We start from the raw sequence: 18,080 nt of genomic DNA, 5'->3' as shown, positions 1-18,080 counted from the left end.
CTCCATTTTGTAGAAGAAAAAATAGAGGCCAAAAGAAGTTTAAAAAACACCCAAGGTCACCCAGGTGGATGCCAGTGGCAGGCTTTGACCTTGAGCAGTCTGCTCTAGAGCCAAGCTCCGAACCACCAGACACTGCCTCCTAATGTCCAAGAGACGCCCAGGAAGGTGTGCAGAGATGCAGACAGGCACCGAAGGCCCATGTGGACCCAGGAGAGACTTTGGGAACTGTCAGCAAAGAGGTGAGGAGTGGAAGCCGGGGGAAGGGTAACGGGGCCCAGGGAGGGTGAGGAGGTGGATGAGCGCCTGGGAGGAGCCCTGAGGACCCAAGGGGCCTGAGGGAGACAGAGGAGGTAGGAGGGAGAAGAGAGCATTCAGGAAGGAGGAAGGAATCCTGAGAAGTCAGGACACAGAAGACAGAGGAAGCCCCGCAAGTGGCCATGGACTGAGGACACTGACAGTCGACAGTGGCGGGAGGAGAGCCCCCAGATGCTAGGGGGCTGGGCAAGGGGTGTGCACCAGGAACAGAGCTATCTCCTGCCACGTTTGGTGGGAATGAAGAGGAAGCATGTGATGGGGTGTCAGCTTGAAGGAAGTAGGTGATGGCTTACGTGAAGAGACTGGGACAGCCCAGGGTTTCCCAGGTGGCACTAGCAGTTAAGAATCCACTTGCCAATGCAGGAGACACTGGTTTGACCCCTGGGTCGGGAAGATCCCCTGGAGGAGGAAATGGCAACTTGCTCCAGTATACTTGCCTGGAGAATCCCACGGACAGAGGAGCGTGGTGGGCTACAGTCCATGGGTTTGCAAAGGGTCGGACACGACCGAGTGACAGCAGGCACGCACGCACCCTCACTGGGACAACTCAAAGGCACAGCCCTTCTTCCTCTAGAATGGGAGGGTGGAGATGTGACAAGAGTGGGATGGCGGTTATAGCGGCATCATCAGCAGAGTTGCACCTGGACGGCTTACCTGGGGCATCCCAGTGAAATGGGGACCCTGGTTGGGGGCTTAGATCCTGAGTGGGGAGGGGTCCCTAGGAGCCGAGGCCCAGCCCCACTAGGGGCTGATAGTCCTGGGACTTAGTCCTAAGGTGTCTTGGGGTGGAGGCTCTGAACCCGGGAGCTTGGAGAGGGGACAGGGAGAGGCCTTCCTGGGTAGGGCAGGGGTGGACCAGGTAGTCAAACCAGCCGGACCGGAAAGGGAGAGCAAGGGTGCAGGAGTGCTCTTGGAGGCGGGGAGGCTGCCCGCAGAGGGCAGGGGGTAGCAAGCGTTTTCTGCCCTTAGGGCTCCTGGGGTTGTCCTGGCAGGAGTGGCCCCCGCAGGACACGCGGAGTCTCCAGCACAGGGGTCCCTGGGCTCTGCTGGGGCACCTTCCCAGCTCAGAGGCCCCTGGGAATTTTGAAGGACTAGGACAGCCCCCCTCCCACCAGGCCCACACCAAGGCCTTCCGGACTCTGGGCTGTCTCCTTGCACGCAGGACCCCTTCAGGCCAGACCTCAAGGGACTCCTTTCTCTGTACCACACCACCCCACCCCACCCCACCCCCGCACTCCGCCCCCGCAACGCAAGCACACAGAGGAGACCGCACACAGAGCCACCTCTGGATTATTTTATTCACATGGCTTGGCAAGGCATGGGCACTCCTGCCAAAGGGCCGGGCACGGCCACCCCGGCCCTGCCCTGGTCAGCCGCCCACCTCCCAGCCTTCTGAGGGTTAGTGCTAGTCATCTCACACACAGAACAGGGGTGGGGGATGGGAAAGATGAGATGGGGCGGGGGCGGGGGTCTCCCTCTGCTCAGGGGCTTTCAGATGACAGCAGCCTGAGCCCCCTCCATCCTCGTGGGGCCTGGAGGGCCCGTCTCGGAAAACCCCACACTGGGCAGCCGCACCCGGAATCCACCCTCATCCTGGTCCCCGCTCCCGCCCCGAGCCTTGGGGCTTAGGGACACCCGGGGGAAGCGGAACTTGGGTGACTTCTCCCCACTGGGAGACTTGGGCGCCGCCTCACCCTCCTGCCCCCGGGAGGCCTTGGAAGGGGCAGCCAGGCCCACACGGGGCAAGCGGACTCGGACACGACCTCGGCGCCCGGAGGCCCCTTCCCCGCCGCCTTCCGCGTCCTCCTCCTCGGGGCTGGGGGAGCCTTCTCCACTGACCGCCTCGCTCTGGCTGAAGCCCACGCGGGGCAGCTTGAGTTTTGGGCTCTTGGCCTTCTCACCTTCCTCAGCCCCCTCCTTGGCCCGTGCCAGGCCAAACCGGGGCAGCCGCACCTTGAGCTTGTGTCCGGCATCTCCCTCACCCTCTGCCACCTGGTACTCAGCGTGGGTGCCCACGGCGGGCGGGGAGAGCTCCACGTCGGGCAGGGAGAGGTGGAAGGTGCGCTCTGCCCCTGCAGACTGGTCGCTTGGCCCCTCAGCCCCGGCCCCAGCTCTAGCCCCCAGTGTAGGCACCTTCAGCTTCAGCCCACCCTCACCGGTGGTGGCCTCCCCGTCCTGCACCTCTCGGCTCAGCCCCACGTCCAGCTCAAGCTGGGGCACTGTCACAGCGGGCATCTTGAAGACACCTTCGCCCACGAACAGCTCGCCACCCGCCGCCTGGGCTCCAGGTAGAGCCAAGGTCACTTGAGGCATGTGGACCCTGTAGCCTGCTGTGCCCTCTGCTGGAGGGGCCGAACTCTCAGCCTGCTGGCCCGGGGTGGCCTCCCTAAAGCCGGTGAGCTCCACCTGGGGCAGGGAGATGCCCAGTGGCATCCTCAGCCCCCCGTCCTGGGCCTCAGTGCCCACCTGCTTGGCTGGGGACACTTGCAGGCCTGTGAGCCGTCCTCGGCCGCCGGCTGCCTCCTCCTCTACCCGCCCCTCCTCCTGGGCCCCCAGAGCAACCAATTCCACCTCGGGGATCTTAAGCTGCACAGCTGTGGACTCTGACTTTTCCCCGGGGCTGACTCGCCCACCCGAGATGTCTGCTTCCTTCCCTCGAGCCAGCCCAAAGGAGGGCATCTTCAGCTTGGGCATCTTCACCTTCCCATCCCAGCCCTTGTTCTTGCCCTCCAGCTCAGCCATCCCTGGCACTAGTTCTCCCGCCTCAGTGTCCCGGCCCCTGACCCCAAACTTGGGCAGGCCAAACCTGGGCCCCTTGAGCTTGATATCGGCCCCAGCAACCTCTGCCTTGCCTGTGGGCAGATGGGAATCCAGGCTTAGCTGCGGGATGGACAGGTCGAGGGCGGGCAGCAGACCTGCCTCCTCCATACCCTTGGCCTCCACCTCGGTCCCCACCCGAGCCCTGGGGAGTGAGATGGCGAACTTGGACACCTTCAGCTTGGCAGCTCGTCCGGCCCCCTCAGCCTCTGCCTTGGTCACCTTTGGCCCCGAGAGTCCAAACTTGGGCAGGGAGAACTTGGAGGAGGGCTTGACTTTCGCCTCTGTCACCTCTGCCTGCCCTTCCTCCAGTGTGGGAAGCTGTGGGGTGACGATCTCCACGGAAGGCAACCGGAAGGCCACTTCCCCGACCCCAGCTGCTTCTGCCTGCTCCCCTTTGCCCACTTTGGCAGCAGCCTGCCCCTCAAGGCCGAGAGCCCCTGGCAGGTCTAGCTCCACCGAGGGCAGTGTGAGAGAGGGGACACCCACACGAGCCTCACTGCCCACCTCTGGCTGCAGACAGGGAAGTGTCACCAGCTTCCCCGAGACCTCAGCGCCTGCCTCACCCGGCTTGCCCCGAGCTGGGGACTCCGCCCTCCCTAGCTTGGGCAAGGTCATCTTGGGCATCTTGAAGCCAAAGTCCATGCCCTCTGCCTCCTCTACCCTGGCAGCTTTTAGCTGTACCTCCGGAGCCTTGGGCAGCTTCACCTCTGGTGCCTTCGGCAGATGCACCTCCGGGACCTTGGGAGCCTGCACTTCTGGCAGCCGCATCTCCGACACTTTTGGCAGATGTACTTCCGGGAGGTGGACGTCGGGCACGACCATTTCCGGCACCTTGGGGAGTTTTATCTCCGGGAGCTTCACCTCAGGGAGTTTGACGTCAGGGACCTTCATCTCCGAGACTTTCGGCAGCTGCACCTCTGGGAGACGCACTTCCGGCACGGCCATCTCAGGCACCTTCGGGAGCTTCACCTCAGGGAGTTTCACCTCAGGGAGTTTCACCTCGGGGACTTTCGGCAGCTGCACCTCTGGGAGTCGCACTTCCGGCACGGCCATCTCTGGCACCTTCGGGAGTTTCATTTCCGGGCATATCACCTCGGGCACCTTCGGCAGCTTCATCTCCGGGCATATCACCTCGGGCACCTTCGGCAGCTTCATCTCCGGGACTTTCGGCAGCTGCACTTCTGGGAGACGCACTTCCGGCACGGCCATCTCTGGCACCTTCGGGAGCTTCACCTCGGGGAGTTTCATCTCCGGGACTTTCGGCAGCTGCACTTCTGGGAGACGCACTTCGGGCACGGCCATCTCCGGCACCTTTGGCAGCTTCATCTCTGGGACTTTTGGCAGCTGCACCTCTGGAAGTCTCACCTCGGGCACGGCCACCTCTGGCACCTTCGGAAGCTTCATCTCTGACACCTTCGGGAGCTCCACCTCTGGGAGTCGCACCTCTGGAAGCACTGGCTCGGGCATTTTGGGGAGCTTGACCTCTGGGACCTTGGGGAGCTTCACCTCAGGCCCCTTGGGCACCTTGACCTCCGGCGGCGAGACCCCGATGCCAAAGGAGGGCATCTTGATGGTGGGCAGCTTCAGCTTGCTCTCGGGGGCTTCGGGGGCAGCAGGCCGGGGCTCCAGGATAGAGAGCCCGAAAGTGGGCATTCGAAGCTTGGGCCCCTTCACCTTGACTTCAGCAGCTTCCTTTGCTCGGGCCCCAAAGCGGGGGAAACTGAGGCGGGGCATCTTCAGGGCCACCTCGGGCACCTCGCCTCGGGGTTCCACCTCTGCACCGGGCAAGGCCAGGTCCACCCCCACTGTAGGCGCTGCTACGTCCAGGGTGGGCACCGTCACTGCCACAGCCCCTTCCCGGGTCTCCAGGCAGGGAAGTGTGGGCAGAGCAGGTAGCGAGGGCAAGGAGGGCAGCTCCACTTGGGGGATCTGGATCCCTACAGCCGCAGGCTCCACGGCAGGGGCAGCTGGGGCTCCCAGCCCAAGGGTTGGCAGGTGGAGGGCAAAGCCGCTGACGGCCTCTGCTGCAGGGGCTGCCTCCCCCTTGGGGGCTGGGACTTGGGGGACACCCACCTCGGCACCTGGCAGCCGGGGCCCAACCAGCTCCACCTGGGGAGCCGTGAAACGGGGTCCTGCTGCCACCTCGGCCTCTGCTTTGGCCTTCCGGGGGGGAGGAGCGGCGGCGGCCAGCCTGGCTACTTGGGCCTCTTCGGCCACTTCTCGGACCCGCAGCCGAGGCAGCTGGAGGCGCCGGCGGGTGGGGGCAGCTGGGACAGGACCCTCAACAGCCTCGGCTTTGAGGCCTCGACGCAGACGGGAGAACTTGGGAAAGGAGAATTCGACGTCAACAGGGGCCAAGTCTGCAGGGGCCCCCAGGGCCCCAGGCATCACCATCTTCTTCTTCTTCACAGGGGACAGACTCTGGATGTTCTGGGGAGAGAGGAGAGAGGCAGGAGGCGGTGGGACAGTGGGAGGCCTGGGGTGGACAGGGGGAAGCCCCATGCAGTCATTTTACCAGGATGGGTACGTGTTGGATGGAGCATCTTGTCTCCAAAGCACCATCCCCACTTCTGCCTATCGTGTCACCATGACTGCCCAGGAGGGCAAAAACTTTAATTTGGACTCTTACAGTGCATCACCAGGAGTGTATAAACTGTGACCCAAGACTTCTGGCTCCTCATCTACCATCTTCCCCAATACCCTCACTTTAGAGATGGGGAAACTGAGGCCCAAGGAGGTAAAGAAGTTCCTCCAGGGTCACCCAGCAGTAAGCAAACCACCCTTAGGCTTGACTGAACCTGGCCTCTCTGGTTCAGGACCCCTGGTGGGTGAGGATCCTGGTTTGGGTGGGTGGGTCCCCCTCCCCAGGGAGAAGTTTAGGGGCAGAGAACAGGAGGCAGTGGATGGGATTAGCACTGGGTTAGTGACGAGACAGAGGGCAAGTCTGGCCCATGGGTGTAGGGCAGTGGGGCTCACGGCGCAGAGACAGGATCGCTGGGGCAGTCCAGGGCCGGGGCCGGGCTAAGCACGCGTACCAGCTTGGCCACCTTGGCCCGCGGGCCCTTGATCTCGTAGCCGGCCACGGTCCCGGGCCGTAGCGCCAGGTCCCCGGTGGGTACAGTGCGCTTCAGGCAGAAGGAGACCTTGTAAGGCTCGGCGCATTGCAGCAGACGGAGCGCGTCCTCGTACTTGAAGTTCTCGAAGAACACTCTGGCACTCAGCAGCTGGTCCCCTGTAGGCCAGGTGGAGGTGGGCAGGGCGTGGGCATCTTCCCGCCCCGCCCAGGCCTGGTCCCGCCCACTTCCCTGGAGCCGGGCGCCGCCCAAACTTTTAGCCCCGCCTATACCCGCGTGCAGTGCATGCTAGATCACTTCAGTTGTGTCTGACTCTCTACGACGCTACAGACTGTAGCCCGCCAGGCTCCTCTGTCCATGGGATTCTCCAGGCAAGAATGCTGGAGTGGGTTGCCATGCCCTTCTCCAAGAGCACAGGATACTGAAATGCAAAGTTCCTCCGTGTTTGAGGCTCTGACACTTAGAGAAAGCCATGGCCTAGGCTTTAGCCCTGCCTCCCTCAGAGCAAATCCAAGCCCATTTGCAGCACCTCTCCCCTTTCTACGCCCCTCCCCGAACCTCACACTTCAAACACTGATTTTGCTTTCTTTTACTGAGAAACAGAGTCAGAAGAAAACGTTCAGAAGCCCGCACCCAATTACTCACCCCCCTCCCTGGTCCTGTGGCGATTTTCTCTACTCTCCATCTGTCCTAGGGATAAACCAACCCCACTCCTAGCTCGGGTCAATCTCTCCACCACCTTTTCAGGGACACACTCCAGCAATTCTCCCCTTGCTCCCTATGTCATCATCAATTTGTCCTTCTACATTATTGTCATCAGCAAAGAACATATCACTCTTTCTCCCATAAGAAAGGTTGTCTTGGACTTCCCTGGTGGCTCAGTGGGTAAGGATTGGTCTGCCAATGCAGGGGACACGGGTTCGATCCCTGGTCCAGGAAGATTCCACAAGGCTCGGAACAACTAAGCCCCTGTGCCACAACTACTGAGTCCATGTGCTGCAACTACTGAAGTCCTTGAGCCTACGTCCTGTGCTTTGCAACAGAAGCCACTGCAACTAGAGGCCCACATACCACAATGAAGAGTAGCCCACAGTTGCCACAACTATAAAGAAAGCCCTCAAAAAGCAACGAAGACTCAGCACAGCCAAAAATAATTTTTTTTTTTTTTTAAGGAATGTTGTCTTGACCTCACTCTTTCTGGAACTTCTGTCCCACTTAGCTGTTCACTTTAACGGCACAATTCATGGAGTTGTCTGACTGCGTTATTTTCACTTCTCCAATCACACTTTTGACACCCCCCTCCCAGAGCCTCAAACTGGTCTCTCAAGGTCTCACACAGTGACCTCTGTGTAGCTAAGTCCAGCAGTAAAGTCCCAGACTTCATCCACTTAAACCCCTGCTTGAGATCCAGCTTCACTCTCTCTCTTTCATCCACTTGCCTGACTTGGCTTCCAGGGTGCCCAACCCTCTGGAACCTCGCTGAGGGCTTCTTCTCAGCCTCCAGGGATGATTCCTCCCATCTCCCAGATCTCTTAAAAATACAGAGTCCCAGAGAGCCAGCTCAGGCCTTGGACCTCTCCTCTTCTCCATACTACTTATCCCTTAGGGAAGCTCACCCAGATTCAGGAGTTTAAAGGTCATAAATATACTGACAACTCCCAACTGTGTCTCTCCAGCCCAACACTTCCCACATCCATCCTAGATTCACATATCCCTTCACATCTCCGCCTTGGTGTCCAGCTCTCATTTGACAGGTCCAAACTGTACTGCCGGTCTTTCTCCAAACGAGCTCCAGCCCCAGGGTTTCCCATTTGTGGGACTACCAACTCCATTCTCAGGTCAAGAATTCCTAGACACATCCTTGACCCCTCTCTTTCCAACAACCCCATATTCAGTCCGGAAGACTCTTCCTTCAGATTATATCCAGAATCCAAACCCTGTCTTCACCTCCAATATCACTGTTTTGGCCCCAAGTATCACCAATCCCTGTCCTCCACTAACTCCCAGAGTTTGCTTGAATCCATGTCCATTGAGTTAGTGATGCTGTCTAACCATCTCATCCTCTGCTGTCCCCTTCTCCTTTTACCTTCAATCTTCCCCAGCATCAGGGTCTTTTCCAATGAGTCGGCTCTCACATCCATGGGGTCACAAAGAGTCAGTTCCCTGTACTATAAAGTCGGTCCTTTTTTGTTATCTATTAATATTTTAAGTATAGCACTGTGTACATGTTGATTCCAAACTCCCTGTTTATCCCTTCCCCTGGCAACTGAACAACAAATCACCAATCTCTTACCTGGATAATCACGGGAGCCTTTTTTCCTGCTCCCCATCTTGCCCCCTACAGTCTACTGCTAATACAGCATTTCAGTTTTGTCAATTCATGTTCTTTCTTCACTCACAACTTATGATTAAAAATCAACATCCTCCCCATGGTCCCTAAAGCCCTAAAAAAACTACCCCTTCTTTTACCTCTCTGGCCTCATCTCTTACTCTACTCTTCACTAACTCTGCTCCATTCACACTGGCTTCCTTACTGTTCCTCCAACTAACCAGGCACTCTCCCATCTTGGGGCAGTTGCACTGGTTCTCTCTGCCTGGAATGCTTTTCCAGATGGCCACAGAGCTCATGCCCTCACCTCCTTCAGGGCTTTCTGCCCTTCCTGGTTCATCCTATTTAAAAATGTATCTTCCTTCCTAGCTTCCATAAGCATGCACGGCCTTCTAAGGTACCATGTATTTTACATTATGTTTCCATAAATTATTTATACATAATGTACTATGTATTTTACAGATTTTGCTTAAACATGTCTCTCCTCACTAGAATGTAAGCTTCATAGGTGCAGAGAGTGTTGTCTGTTTTGTTCACAGCAGTAGCCCAAGCACCCAGAATAACATTTGGAAACAAGGCACTCAGTAAATAGTTGTTGCATGAATAAATCATCAGCTTCATCCATGTTACTTAAAATATCCCTTACTAAGCTCTCTTTGACACTCCCTCCAAGTTGTTAACTCCGCCTCTTTTCTTCAGCCCCAACAACCAAACTATAACTAGCACTTATATACTGTTTACCATGTGCCACTTAGTTACATGCTGTGTTTTCAAATACTGACTCATTTAATCCACATAATTACCCTATGAGGTATGTACTAGAGTAAGTCCCATTTTAGAGGTGAGAAAACCGAGGCACAGAAAGATCACACAGTAGTTAACTGCAGATTTGGGAGACAATGAACCTCCAGAGCCGGTATCTGAGCAACCGCAAAACCGACAGGACACACAAAGCCCGGCCCCTAGCCCTTAAGCCCGCCTCCCGGCCCCGGGGCCTAGGGCAGATTCCCGCCCCCGCAGAAAGGCCCCGCCCCATGCCCGCGCCCCGCCCACCTTCCTGCAGGCTGAGGTTCCTGGCCGCTGGCGAGTCCTCACGCAGCTCGCGGACGAAGATTCCCTCCTTGCCGCCTCCTGCTACGTTGATGCCGCTGACCCCGGTCTGCGCCTCTGTCTCCACGATGATCTCCACCAACTCCGCCCGCCTCAGCTCCTGTGGAGAGCGGCAAGGGGTCTCCATGGGGCGCTGGGGCCGGACCTCGCCCAGAGCCCGCCATCGCGCTTAAAAGCAGCTCTTAACCGGGTCCTCAGGGCACAGGCGCCCAGGCGGGGCTCAAGCCGGTCGTGTGGGCCCACTCTCGCCGGCATCTCCCCTTTAAGTGAGCGCGAGGGCGGCTCGCTGAGACCCACGGAAGAATTCAGTGGGTCTCCCGATTCACTGGCCTGAGGGAGCCCCGAAGGCCGCAGTCGGGAGAGGCGGGGCGAGGGGCGGTATCAGAGAGGAGGGACGGGATGGGGAGGCCAGAGGGAACCTGAGTTGCAACTGAGAGGCGGGCCTGATGGTGAGGGCGGGGCTGTTTGTCAAGGGGGCGTGGTCAGCCCGGAGGCGGGGTTAGGGGTTGGAGCGCGACCAGATAGAGGACAGCGGCAGGAGAGGAGCGGCCACGGAGAGGAAAGGGGTGTGGCTAGAGTGTATCCGTGGAAGCGCGGAAGGGACATGTAGTCTTATGGACGGGCTTGAATTATGGGGAGGGGCTTTAACAACGGCAGAAGAGGGGTGGAATTGAGGATGGGGTCCCGAAGAAAGGGTGCTGTGTGAAGGGGTGGGGGTGGGCCTAGCCTCCTTGAAGGCTTGATAATGTGTGTTGTGTACTCTGTGACCCCTAAGCCCTGCATAACGCCCATTGGAGAGGGAATCTAGTGAAGAGCGGCAGTGCGTGGGTAATGAGGGGTGGACTGGCAGACGTGGTATGCCTGGTATTTACTGTAAATGGTGCTGACCTGGCCCTGGCCCAGCAGTGCACTGTGGGATCCACATCCAGGCTTCCCAGAAGAGACAGTGAAAGACCTCAATTTCACAACCCATCCAGGAATGCACTCTGCTGTGTGTCTCTAAGGGAGAACTGTGCCCTTTCTGGGCCCATTTCCCTACTGTAAAGTTGGGTAACATGGGTATATGGAAGGAATCTCTGATTGTGAACTGAGACCTGAAGCAACAGAGATGTGAGGGAATGCTGCAATGGGCAGTGTCTTGAGGCTGGTACAGACTGGCGTTGAGCCCAGGACTTAGAGAAGGGAAAGCAAACTTGCCCAGATGCTCCACAGCCGCGGCCCCAGGACTAAAGCGCTGGGCAGAACATGGTGAGAAGGGGTAGGAAGAGTTGTGGTAGGGGCAACAGGGAAAAGCATGACCATCACCACCATCCTTAGGCCCTGGGCCAAGTGTTTTATGTGTGGTGTCTCATTTCATCCTCCACACAGCTTGGGCAGTGACAGAATAGGACACAAAGGTCCAGAGAAGTGAAGGGACTGCCTAATGCTACACAGCCAGTTCAGTGATGGGCCCTCGGCCTTGGGGGTGTCACCTCAGAGCCCATAAGCTGTCCTGTAGGCAGTGACCTCTATCCATGTTACCCCATGCCTGCCACCTCTCAGCCTCAGCTTGGCTGCTATAAAAGGAGACCCACTGTGTGCTTGGCATCCAGTAGGATGCAGTCAGTGCTACTGCTCTATGACAGTGAAAGCCACTCACATTCAAGGAGGCTAGGTACCAGGCCCTGGGCAAATGACACAAGTGTGAGCCCTCAGCAGCCTCAGAGATGGAGACTATTGCCCCATTTCACCGATGGTGAAACTGAGGGTTTGAAAGTTCAGGTCGTCTGTTCAAGGTTGTACAGCTGAAGTGGTAGGACTGGGATGTAAGCCCATAGGTCCAAAGCCCATGTCTTTAACCCCTACACCATTCTGCCTCTTCTGATGAAGAGGCTTTCTACTCTATTTCCTTTAGCTTAGTATTAATAGAATTCCAGAATGATCCTATCCCTTGTAGCTCAGTCGGTAAAGAATTCACCTGCAATGTAGGAGACATGGGTTCAATTCCTGGGTCGGAAAGATCCCCTGGAGAAGGGAATTGCAATCCACTCCAGTATTCTTTTTTTTTTTTTCTTTTTTTTTCATTCCAGTATTCTTGACTAGGAAATCCCATGAACAGAGGAGTCTGGTGGTTATAGTCCATGAGGCTGCAAGAGTCGGACACGACATAGTGACTAAAGCACCACCATGCTCAATGAATTAGCTTCTTAGAATCTTAGTCTGTGTCAGGTACTGCGTTAAGCGCATCACGAATGTTAATTTCTCTTTCCCTCACAGTGACCTATAACAGTCTCTGTTGCTGTCTCCATTTCACAGATGGGAAGACTGAGGCAGAGAAGCCAAGAAGTGCCTCAGTGCCACCCTAGTCAGTGCCCCCCACCAGGGCCCTTGCAGGTCCCCTTTGAAGGGTGCTCACCTCGGCACTCCGGCTCCTGGCCTCCATGGCGCTGCTGGGAGTCCCCTGGGCCCCCGGCTCCTCTGGTTTCCTCTCTCCCTTCTGCTTCAGGACCAGCTTCAGTTCTGCATGGAGCAACTGCCTCTGAGCCTGCGGGGTCAGGGATGCAGCCTTGAGGCCATCCAGGGGAAGATGTGGGGAGAAGGCCGGGCTTAAAGGGAGAGGTCAGGGTGGGTATGAGACAGGGAGAAGGGTCCCCCCGCCCCAATCCGAGATGTCCTCTCACCGCTGCCTGTGCACAAGCACCCCCTCCTAACAGGAGCCCAGCCCGGGGTGGCACACAGTCGTCTGCAGGGCTCGCGCCTTTCCTCTGGGGTCTTGCTGCCTGCCAGGGAGAGACCAGGTCAGGAGGCTCCAGGCAGGCCAGGAAAGGGCAGGGAGGGGCATGTGGCATCAGCCAGTGCTCACCTCAGGGTCACCTCCAACTCCTTGAGCCTTCTGGGTCCGGGGCTCTAAGAAGAATAACGTGAGCATTACTGTCGGCTGACCCTACTGATGATTCCTGAGTGTCGGACCCTTCCTGCACTCTGTCATTATTCTATCTCCACAGGTTCCCCAGTGGTCCAGTGGTTAGGGCTCCATGCTTCCATTGCAGGGGGCAAGGGTTTCGTCCCTGCTTGGGAAACTAAGATTTCACACCCTACTGCATGGCTTGGGGAAAAGAAAGGGTGCTCTGTCCCCAAAGTGCAGGTGGAGAACCTGAGGCTCCAAAAACCTTTATCCAAGGTGATGCGGCTGGACAAGAAGCAGTAGTATACCCAGGAATGACTCCTAGGCCTTTCTGACAGCACCACCCCGATGTCAACCACCTCGGCTGACCAAGGGGGCCAAATTCACTGTAAAACTATCACCTCTACTGCAATGTACTCCCCGTAGGCAAATCGCCTCACCTCTCTGTGCCTCAGTTTTCCTACCTGTAAAATGGGGAGAAAGAGCACCTACCTCCCAGGGCTAGTTAGAGGGTCACGTGTATTTGTAAATATACAGTGCTGGGCACCTGGGAGATACTTCATAAGCACTTGCCATGATTATCACTAAGAACTTCCTGTGGTCCTGATCTTATTTCGAATATCCCATGGGGGTCAAAGTATGTGGACTTCACAACACCCTGGTGAGAGCAATACAGTTATTGGGCATGGGCATGGTAGTTTGGTGGACTTCCAGTGCACTTCCAATGCAGGGGGCACAGGTTCGATCTCTGGCCAGAGAACTACGGTCCCACATGCTGAAGAGTATGACCAAAAAATAAAATTATTGAGCTTGTTACAGAGAAGACGTCTGAGACTAGGAGAAGGAAAGTCACTCACCTGAGTCACAAATGGCCTAGCCGGGACTTTAACTTGTCTGAAAGCTCCAGCTGCTTCTACAGATGCCAGTAACTAATGGGCACTGTGTGGTTTCTCTTCGCCAGGCCTAGGCTAAGACCTTCACTTCCCACCTCACTGCAGAAAACCCTAACCCCAAGAGAGGCCAAGAACCTTATTCAAAGTCACCCGGCCCAGCGAGAAAGAGGCAGAGCTGGGGTCTCTGCCGACAGGCCCTTCTGGAGGAAAGGGAGATGGATCCTGTCCCACTCCTCCAAGCCGCCAACCCTGGCCTTGTCCTCCTGGCCCCCACCTGGCATGCCAACCCACCAACCCCCACTCCACAGGGAAAGGTCAGGCCTCACGAGGCACATTCCCTCAAACAATGGCCCATCTGCTGTGCCCAGTCACATTCCACCCCTGCCCACCCACCCCCAGCCACACAAAGGCCCTTCATAGCCCACCACTGGCCGAGAGAGAGGACACAGAGACCCCCCCCTCATGCTCCAGCTGTATCCACTCCACTGGTTGCCTCCCCACCCTCTGCCCTGGTGTCAGAAGGCTCTTCTCCGGCTCTCCTAGGGGTCCTGGTCTCCATGTCCTTCTCTGGCCTCCCCTGTGAACCCCCAGCCCCTCCCAGTAGGCTCGACTCCCACATCCAGGTTATTTTCCTCTGGACTGGGCCTTATGCTGGCCCCCTTAGGCCTTGGAATCACTCTGGGTGTAGAGGCTATTTTAGGGTCGGAAACAGGCTCAGAGAGGGAAAGTGACCTGCCTGGGGTCATACAGCTAGGACCTGTGCCCTTGACCCCCAACTCTGCACCTTAACTTGCACTGGTGACTGAGCACTGGAGGAGGCCTAGGCAGCAAAACAGTTGAGACAGAAGCTGGGCTGGCAGAGGGGATCAAGGGTGCCAGAAACAGGCATTTTTAGAGTGACTCAGTGCCAGCAGTAGGCCAGGCAGACACTTTATGGCTGTGGCCTCATGGTACCCCACTTTACTGATGAGTAAATGAGGGTTAAGAGATTGGCTATAGCCCCCCCCCCCCCCCCCCCCCCCGCCCCACTCCCGCAGGCCGGTGGTGGGGGGTGGCTGAAAAAAAAAAGAGATGGACTATCACAGGGAGTTCCCTGGCCGTCCAGTGGTTAGGACTTGGCACTTTCAGTGCCAGGGCCCAGATTTAATCCCTGGTCAGGGAACAAAGATCCCACAAGCCACATTGTTGTTTAGTCGCTAAGACATAGCCAACTTTGCAATCCCATGGATGGTAGCTCGCCAGGCTCCTCTGTCCATGGGATTCTCCAGGCAAGAATACTGGAGTGGGTTGCCATTTCTTCCTCCAGGGGATCTTCCTGACTCAGGGGTCGAACCTGTGTCTCCTGCAGTTCCTCTATTGATGGACAGATTCTTTACCACTGAGCCATCAGGGAATCCCATTCACAAGCCAAGGGGCACGGCCAAAAAAAAAGAGAGACAGAGATGGGTGGGATATCACAGTGATGGAGTTGGGACTTGAACCCCGATCTGAAAAGCTAACTCTGAGTCCCTGATACAAGGTGGTGTCCTGAGCTGTGGGTGAGAGAAGCCTGGTACTTTCAGGAGATGGTGGAGATGGAGGAGAGGATCTCCAGGGCCACAAACGCCCTGTCCAGGACAAGCCAGAGAAGGTCACACCCAGAAGCTGGCACCGGAAACTCAGCCAGGGTGGGGGCAAGAGAGAGAGTGCCCAGCTTCTCCATCCCTGCCCGGGACTGCTGCCCAGGCCAGGTTATATTTAGCCCAACTGTGCCCTTCCTGAGCCACGTACCCAGCTCCTGGGGTGGGATGGGGTGGGAGCAGCCTCGGAAGGAAGCCCCCCCCCCCGCCACCCCACAACCCCGGGCACTCTCTGTTCCCAGCTCTGGCTGTCCCACTAGGCAGGGGAAGGAGGGGTAGAGTGGTGCCTGGAGGCGGGCCTGACCTGTGTTAGGGGAAGCTCTAATGGGGCTTCCCTGGGGAATCAAGGCTAGGCAGGACTCTCCAGAGGCTAATGGCCTATTTCTTGAGTAGTTCCTGTGGCACTGACCTGATCCATTCCTGAGCTTCCAGAATTCTGAGAATCCCCTTTCTTAAGCATTCACTATGTGCAAAGATTCTTCCCTGCCTGGGCTCATTAAATCCTAACAACACCTCCCTGGGGAAGTCACAACTCAGATGCTCATTTAAGATGTCACTCCTGCCCTTCAGGGTGTCATTTGTACCCTGAGCCCTTCAGCTGAGCTTTGGGCCTGCTGAGGAAGCCCCCAGCTTTGTCTCACTGTACCTTCTTCCCCCCCTCCCCATGCCTGGCACCAATGTCACTTAAGAATTCTCCCCACTCAGAGCCTCAGCCACCCCAAAGACCAGAGTGACCTGGAACCCTTGCAGTGGGAGTGGGGGGTTGACCTGACTCATCCAGGCCCCCAGATATCGTCTGAGGCCATATAGTGATGCGGAGGGGGAGGCTTTCTGGCAGCGTCCGCCGGGTGCCTCGTTTAGGCTCAGCTGCAGCACTCCTCGGGTTTGAATACTGGGGCAAAGTTTGAATTTCACCTCTCAGGGCCTCAGTTTCTTCCTCTGTGAAATGGAGCCAGTAATAGTGGCTTTGAGGAATTATGAGATAATAGCAGGTGCTTAGAATATTCGGAGTATACAGTATAAGAGCTCAAGTAATAGAAACTAGTCTCTGAAGGCAATTGTGTGTGGGAGGCAGGGGGCTGAGTATCTTAAAGTGTCTCATATCCAGCCTTTGCCCACAGTGGCTCTACTTTCTTCCATACCGAAGAGGGACTTTGGGTGAGGGACAAGATCTAGCTTGGGTACCAGCCTCCAACCAATAAGATCAGCACTGCCTCCCCAGCACTCTATTCCAGGGACCAAAAAGCCTGTCCCACCCTCAGCATCCAGCCCCAGCTCTTTATAAGCAGCAACTCATTTACTCTCCTGTCAGCCCTATGAGGTGGCCTCCATCAGCTGCACCCCTCCCCTCCGGCTTTTTCTTGGCTGTGCTTTGAGATAGGTGGAACTTCCCCAGCGAGGATGAAACCTGTGCCCCTGCAGTGGAAGCACGGAAAGACTGGACCACCGGGGAAGTCCCATCAGCCCACTTTAGAGATGAGAAAGCAGAGGCCCAATGAATGCAGTATCTTGCCCAAAGCGACACAGCCAGAAAGAAGAGAGAACATTGGGATTTGAACCCAGGGTCTGGTTTCAAAGTCTGTACCTTTAACTCCTACACCTTGCAGCTTCCTGAGCTCCAGGCACCCTCTCAGCCCCTCCCAGGATCCTGGGTCTCATTCCCACAGCTTCTTAGCTTGGCCAGTATGGGAACTGGCTGGCTGATCTCTTACCACTAGGCCTCCAGACACCTCGAGAGCTCCCAGGTCCGGTCAGTCTGCTCAGCCCCGGTCCCAGGCTGGGGGGGAAAAGGAATGGGGAGGGGGAGGAGGGGGAGACCCCAGCCATTGGCTGCCGAGGCATGACATCACCAGGGGGTGGGTGGTGGGGAAACAAACATCCCCTTTTCCCAGTTACATCCACCCGCCAGGGGGTGGGAGCCACAGAGGAGAAGCCTAGACAGCTGCTCTTCCTCGCCTGGGCTGAGACCTCCACTGTGAGCCCTGATCCTGGGGTTGACAGGTTCCTAGTACTGTGGGAGACTAGCCCCCTACCAACACTATTCCCTGGCTTCCAGACCCAGGCATGGCCCTGCTGGTTCCTGGGACCCCTGAAAATAAACCCTTTCCACTCTCTCTCCCAGTCAATGGGGGTTCAAATCCCAGCTCAGCTGTGTCCTGGCTGTGTGACCTTCGGCAAGTCACAGCATCTTCCTGCACCTCCGTTTCTCCATTTCTAAAACAAGGATCACAGAAGTGCCCGCCTTATGGGTTTGTTGTGAATATAAAATGAGTGAAAAGAGACGAAAAACTTTCAAAAGCTCCTGGCACAGAGTGACTGCTACTTTTACGCATTTTGTATTATTCAAACAAATTAGGGGACCAGCTAGACTTGTCAGGGGATTTTTGGCTTGAGTGAGACTGGACCCAGGGAGCCCTACTTCTCTATTTAATGGAGTTGCCACTTGGGGGGACATCTATCATGTACTGTGCTGGGCACCCAAAGCTTGGCCCCTGGAATCAGGGATGCAAGCAGGCAGATGAAGTCCCAGTTTTTAGTTAAAAATCCAGAAAGTGCTGGAGCTGGGATCCAACCATAGTTCTGCAGGACCACCAAGACCCTGCAATATGCTCTGTCCCCTTCATATAACAGACAAGGAGGCTCTGAGAGGGGAGTGACACCCCAGGTCACCCACTTCAGGTAATAGGTAGCACCGGGATTTGAACCCAGATCTGCCCGACTCCCAAACCAAGGCCACCAGGCCTCACCCTGATCCCCCGGCCCCCGGCCCCCAGCCGGCCCTGACTCACCAGACCCCGGGGGGCGGCACAGAGAGCATAGGTATTCCCACATGCCCCTCACACCCACCCGGCCGCTGCCTCGGATGCTCCTGGCTCTCTGAGCCGGAGCCTGGCACCAGGGCTGGGCTGAGGCTGGGGATTACCCCCAAAATGCACATCAGCAGCTTCCGGCCTATTGTCCACCCGGGTGCGGCCTCCAGGCCCTCAGCAGAGGGGGCACCCTCACCATTCACATGGACCAGCTTAGCTGGTCCCT

At 57.0% G+C, this 18,080-nt stretch overlaps 1 protein-coding gene across 2 annotated transcripts; it reads right to left on the bottom strand.

The window, feature by feature from the left end:
• Positions 1-1,595: 1,595 nt before the first annotated feature.
• On the bottom strand, positions 1,596-16,815 carry PRX (periaxin). Of its 2 annotated transcripts, XM_020869945.2 has the most exons (7): positions 16,757-16,815; positions 12,491-12,534; positions 12,309-12,407; positions 12,044-12,172; positions 9,592-9,748; positions 6,171-6,367; positions 1,596-5,565 (listed from the first exon to the last, which is right to left on the bottom strand). In XM_020869945.2, exons 4-7 carry the CDS (start codon positions 12,068-12,070, stop codon positions 1,807-1,809), a joined length of 4,140 nt encoding a protein of 1,379 aa, XP_020725604.2. In that variant the 5' UTR covers positions 12,071-12,172; positions 12,309-12,407; positions 12,491-12,534; positions 16,757-16,815; the 3' UTR covers positions 1,596-1,806. The 2 variants fall into 2 exon arrangements, with proteins under 2 accessions (XP_020725604.2, XP_070306960.1); XM_070450859.1 differs by lacking the exons at positions 12,044-12,172; positions 12,309-12,407; positions 12,491-12,534; positions 16,757-16,815 and adding an exon at positions 11,606-12,011.
• Positions 16,816-18,080: the final 1,265 nt, after the last annotated feature.

This window comes from Odocoileus virginianus, chromosome 20 (assembly GCF_023699985.2).
Source record: "Odocoileus virginianus isolate 20LAN1187 ecotype Illinois chromosome 20, Ovbor_1.2, whole genome shotgun sequence".
Taxonomy (NCBI): domain Eukaryota; kingdom Metazoa; phylum Chordata; class Mammalia; order Artiodactyla; family Cervidae; genus Odocoileus; species Odocoileus virginianus.
This window is presented reverse-complemented; position numbering and strand designations above follow the sequence as displayed.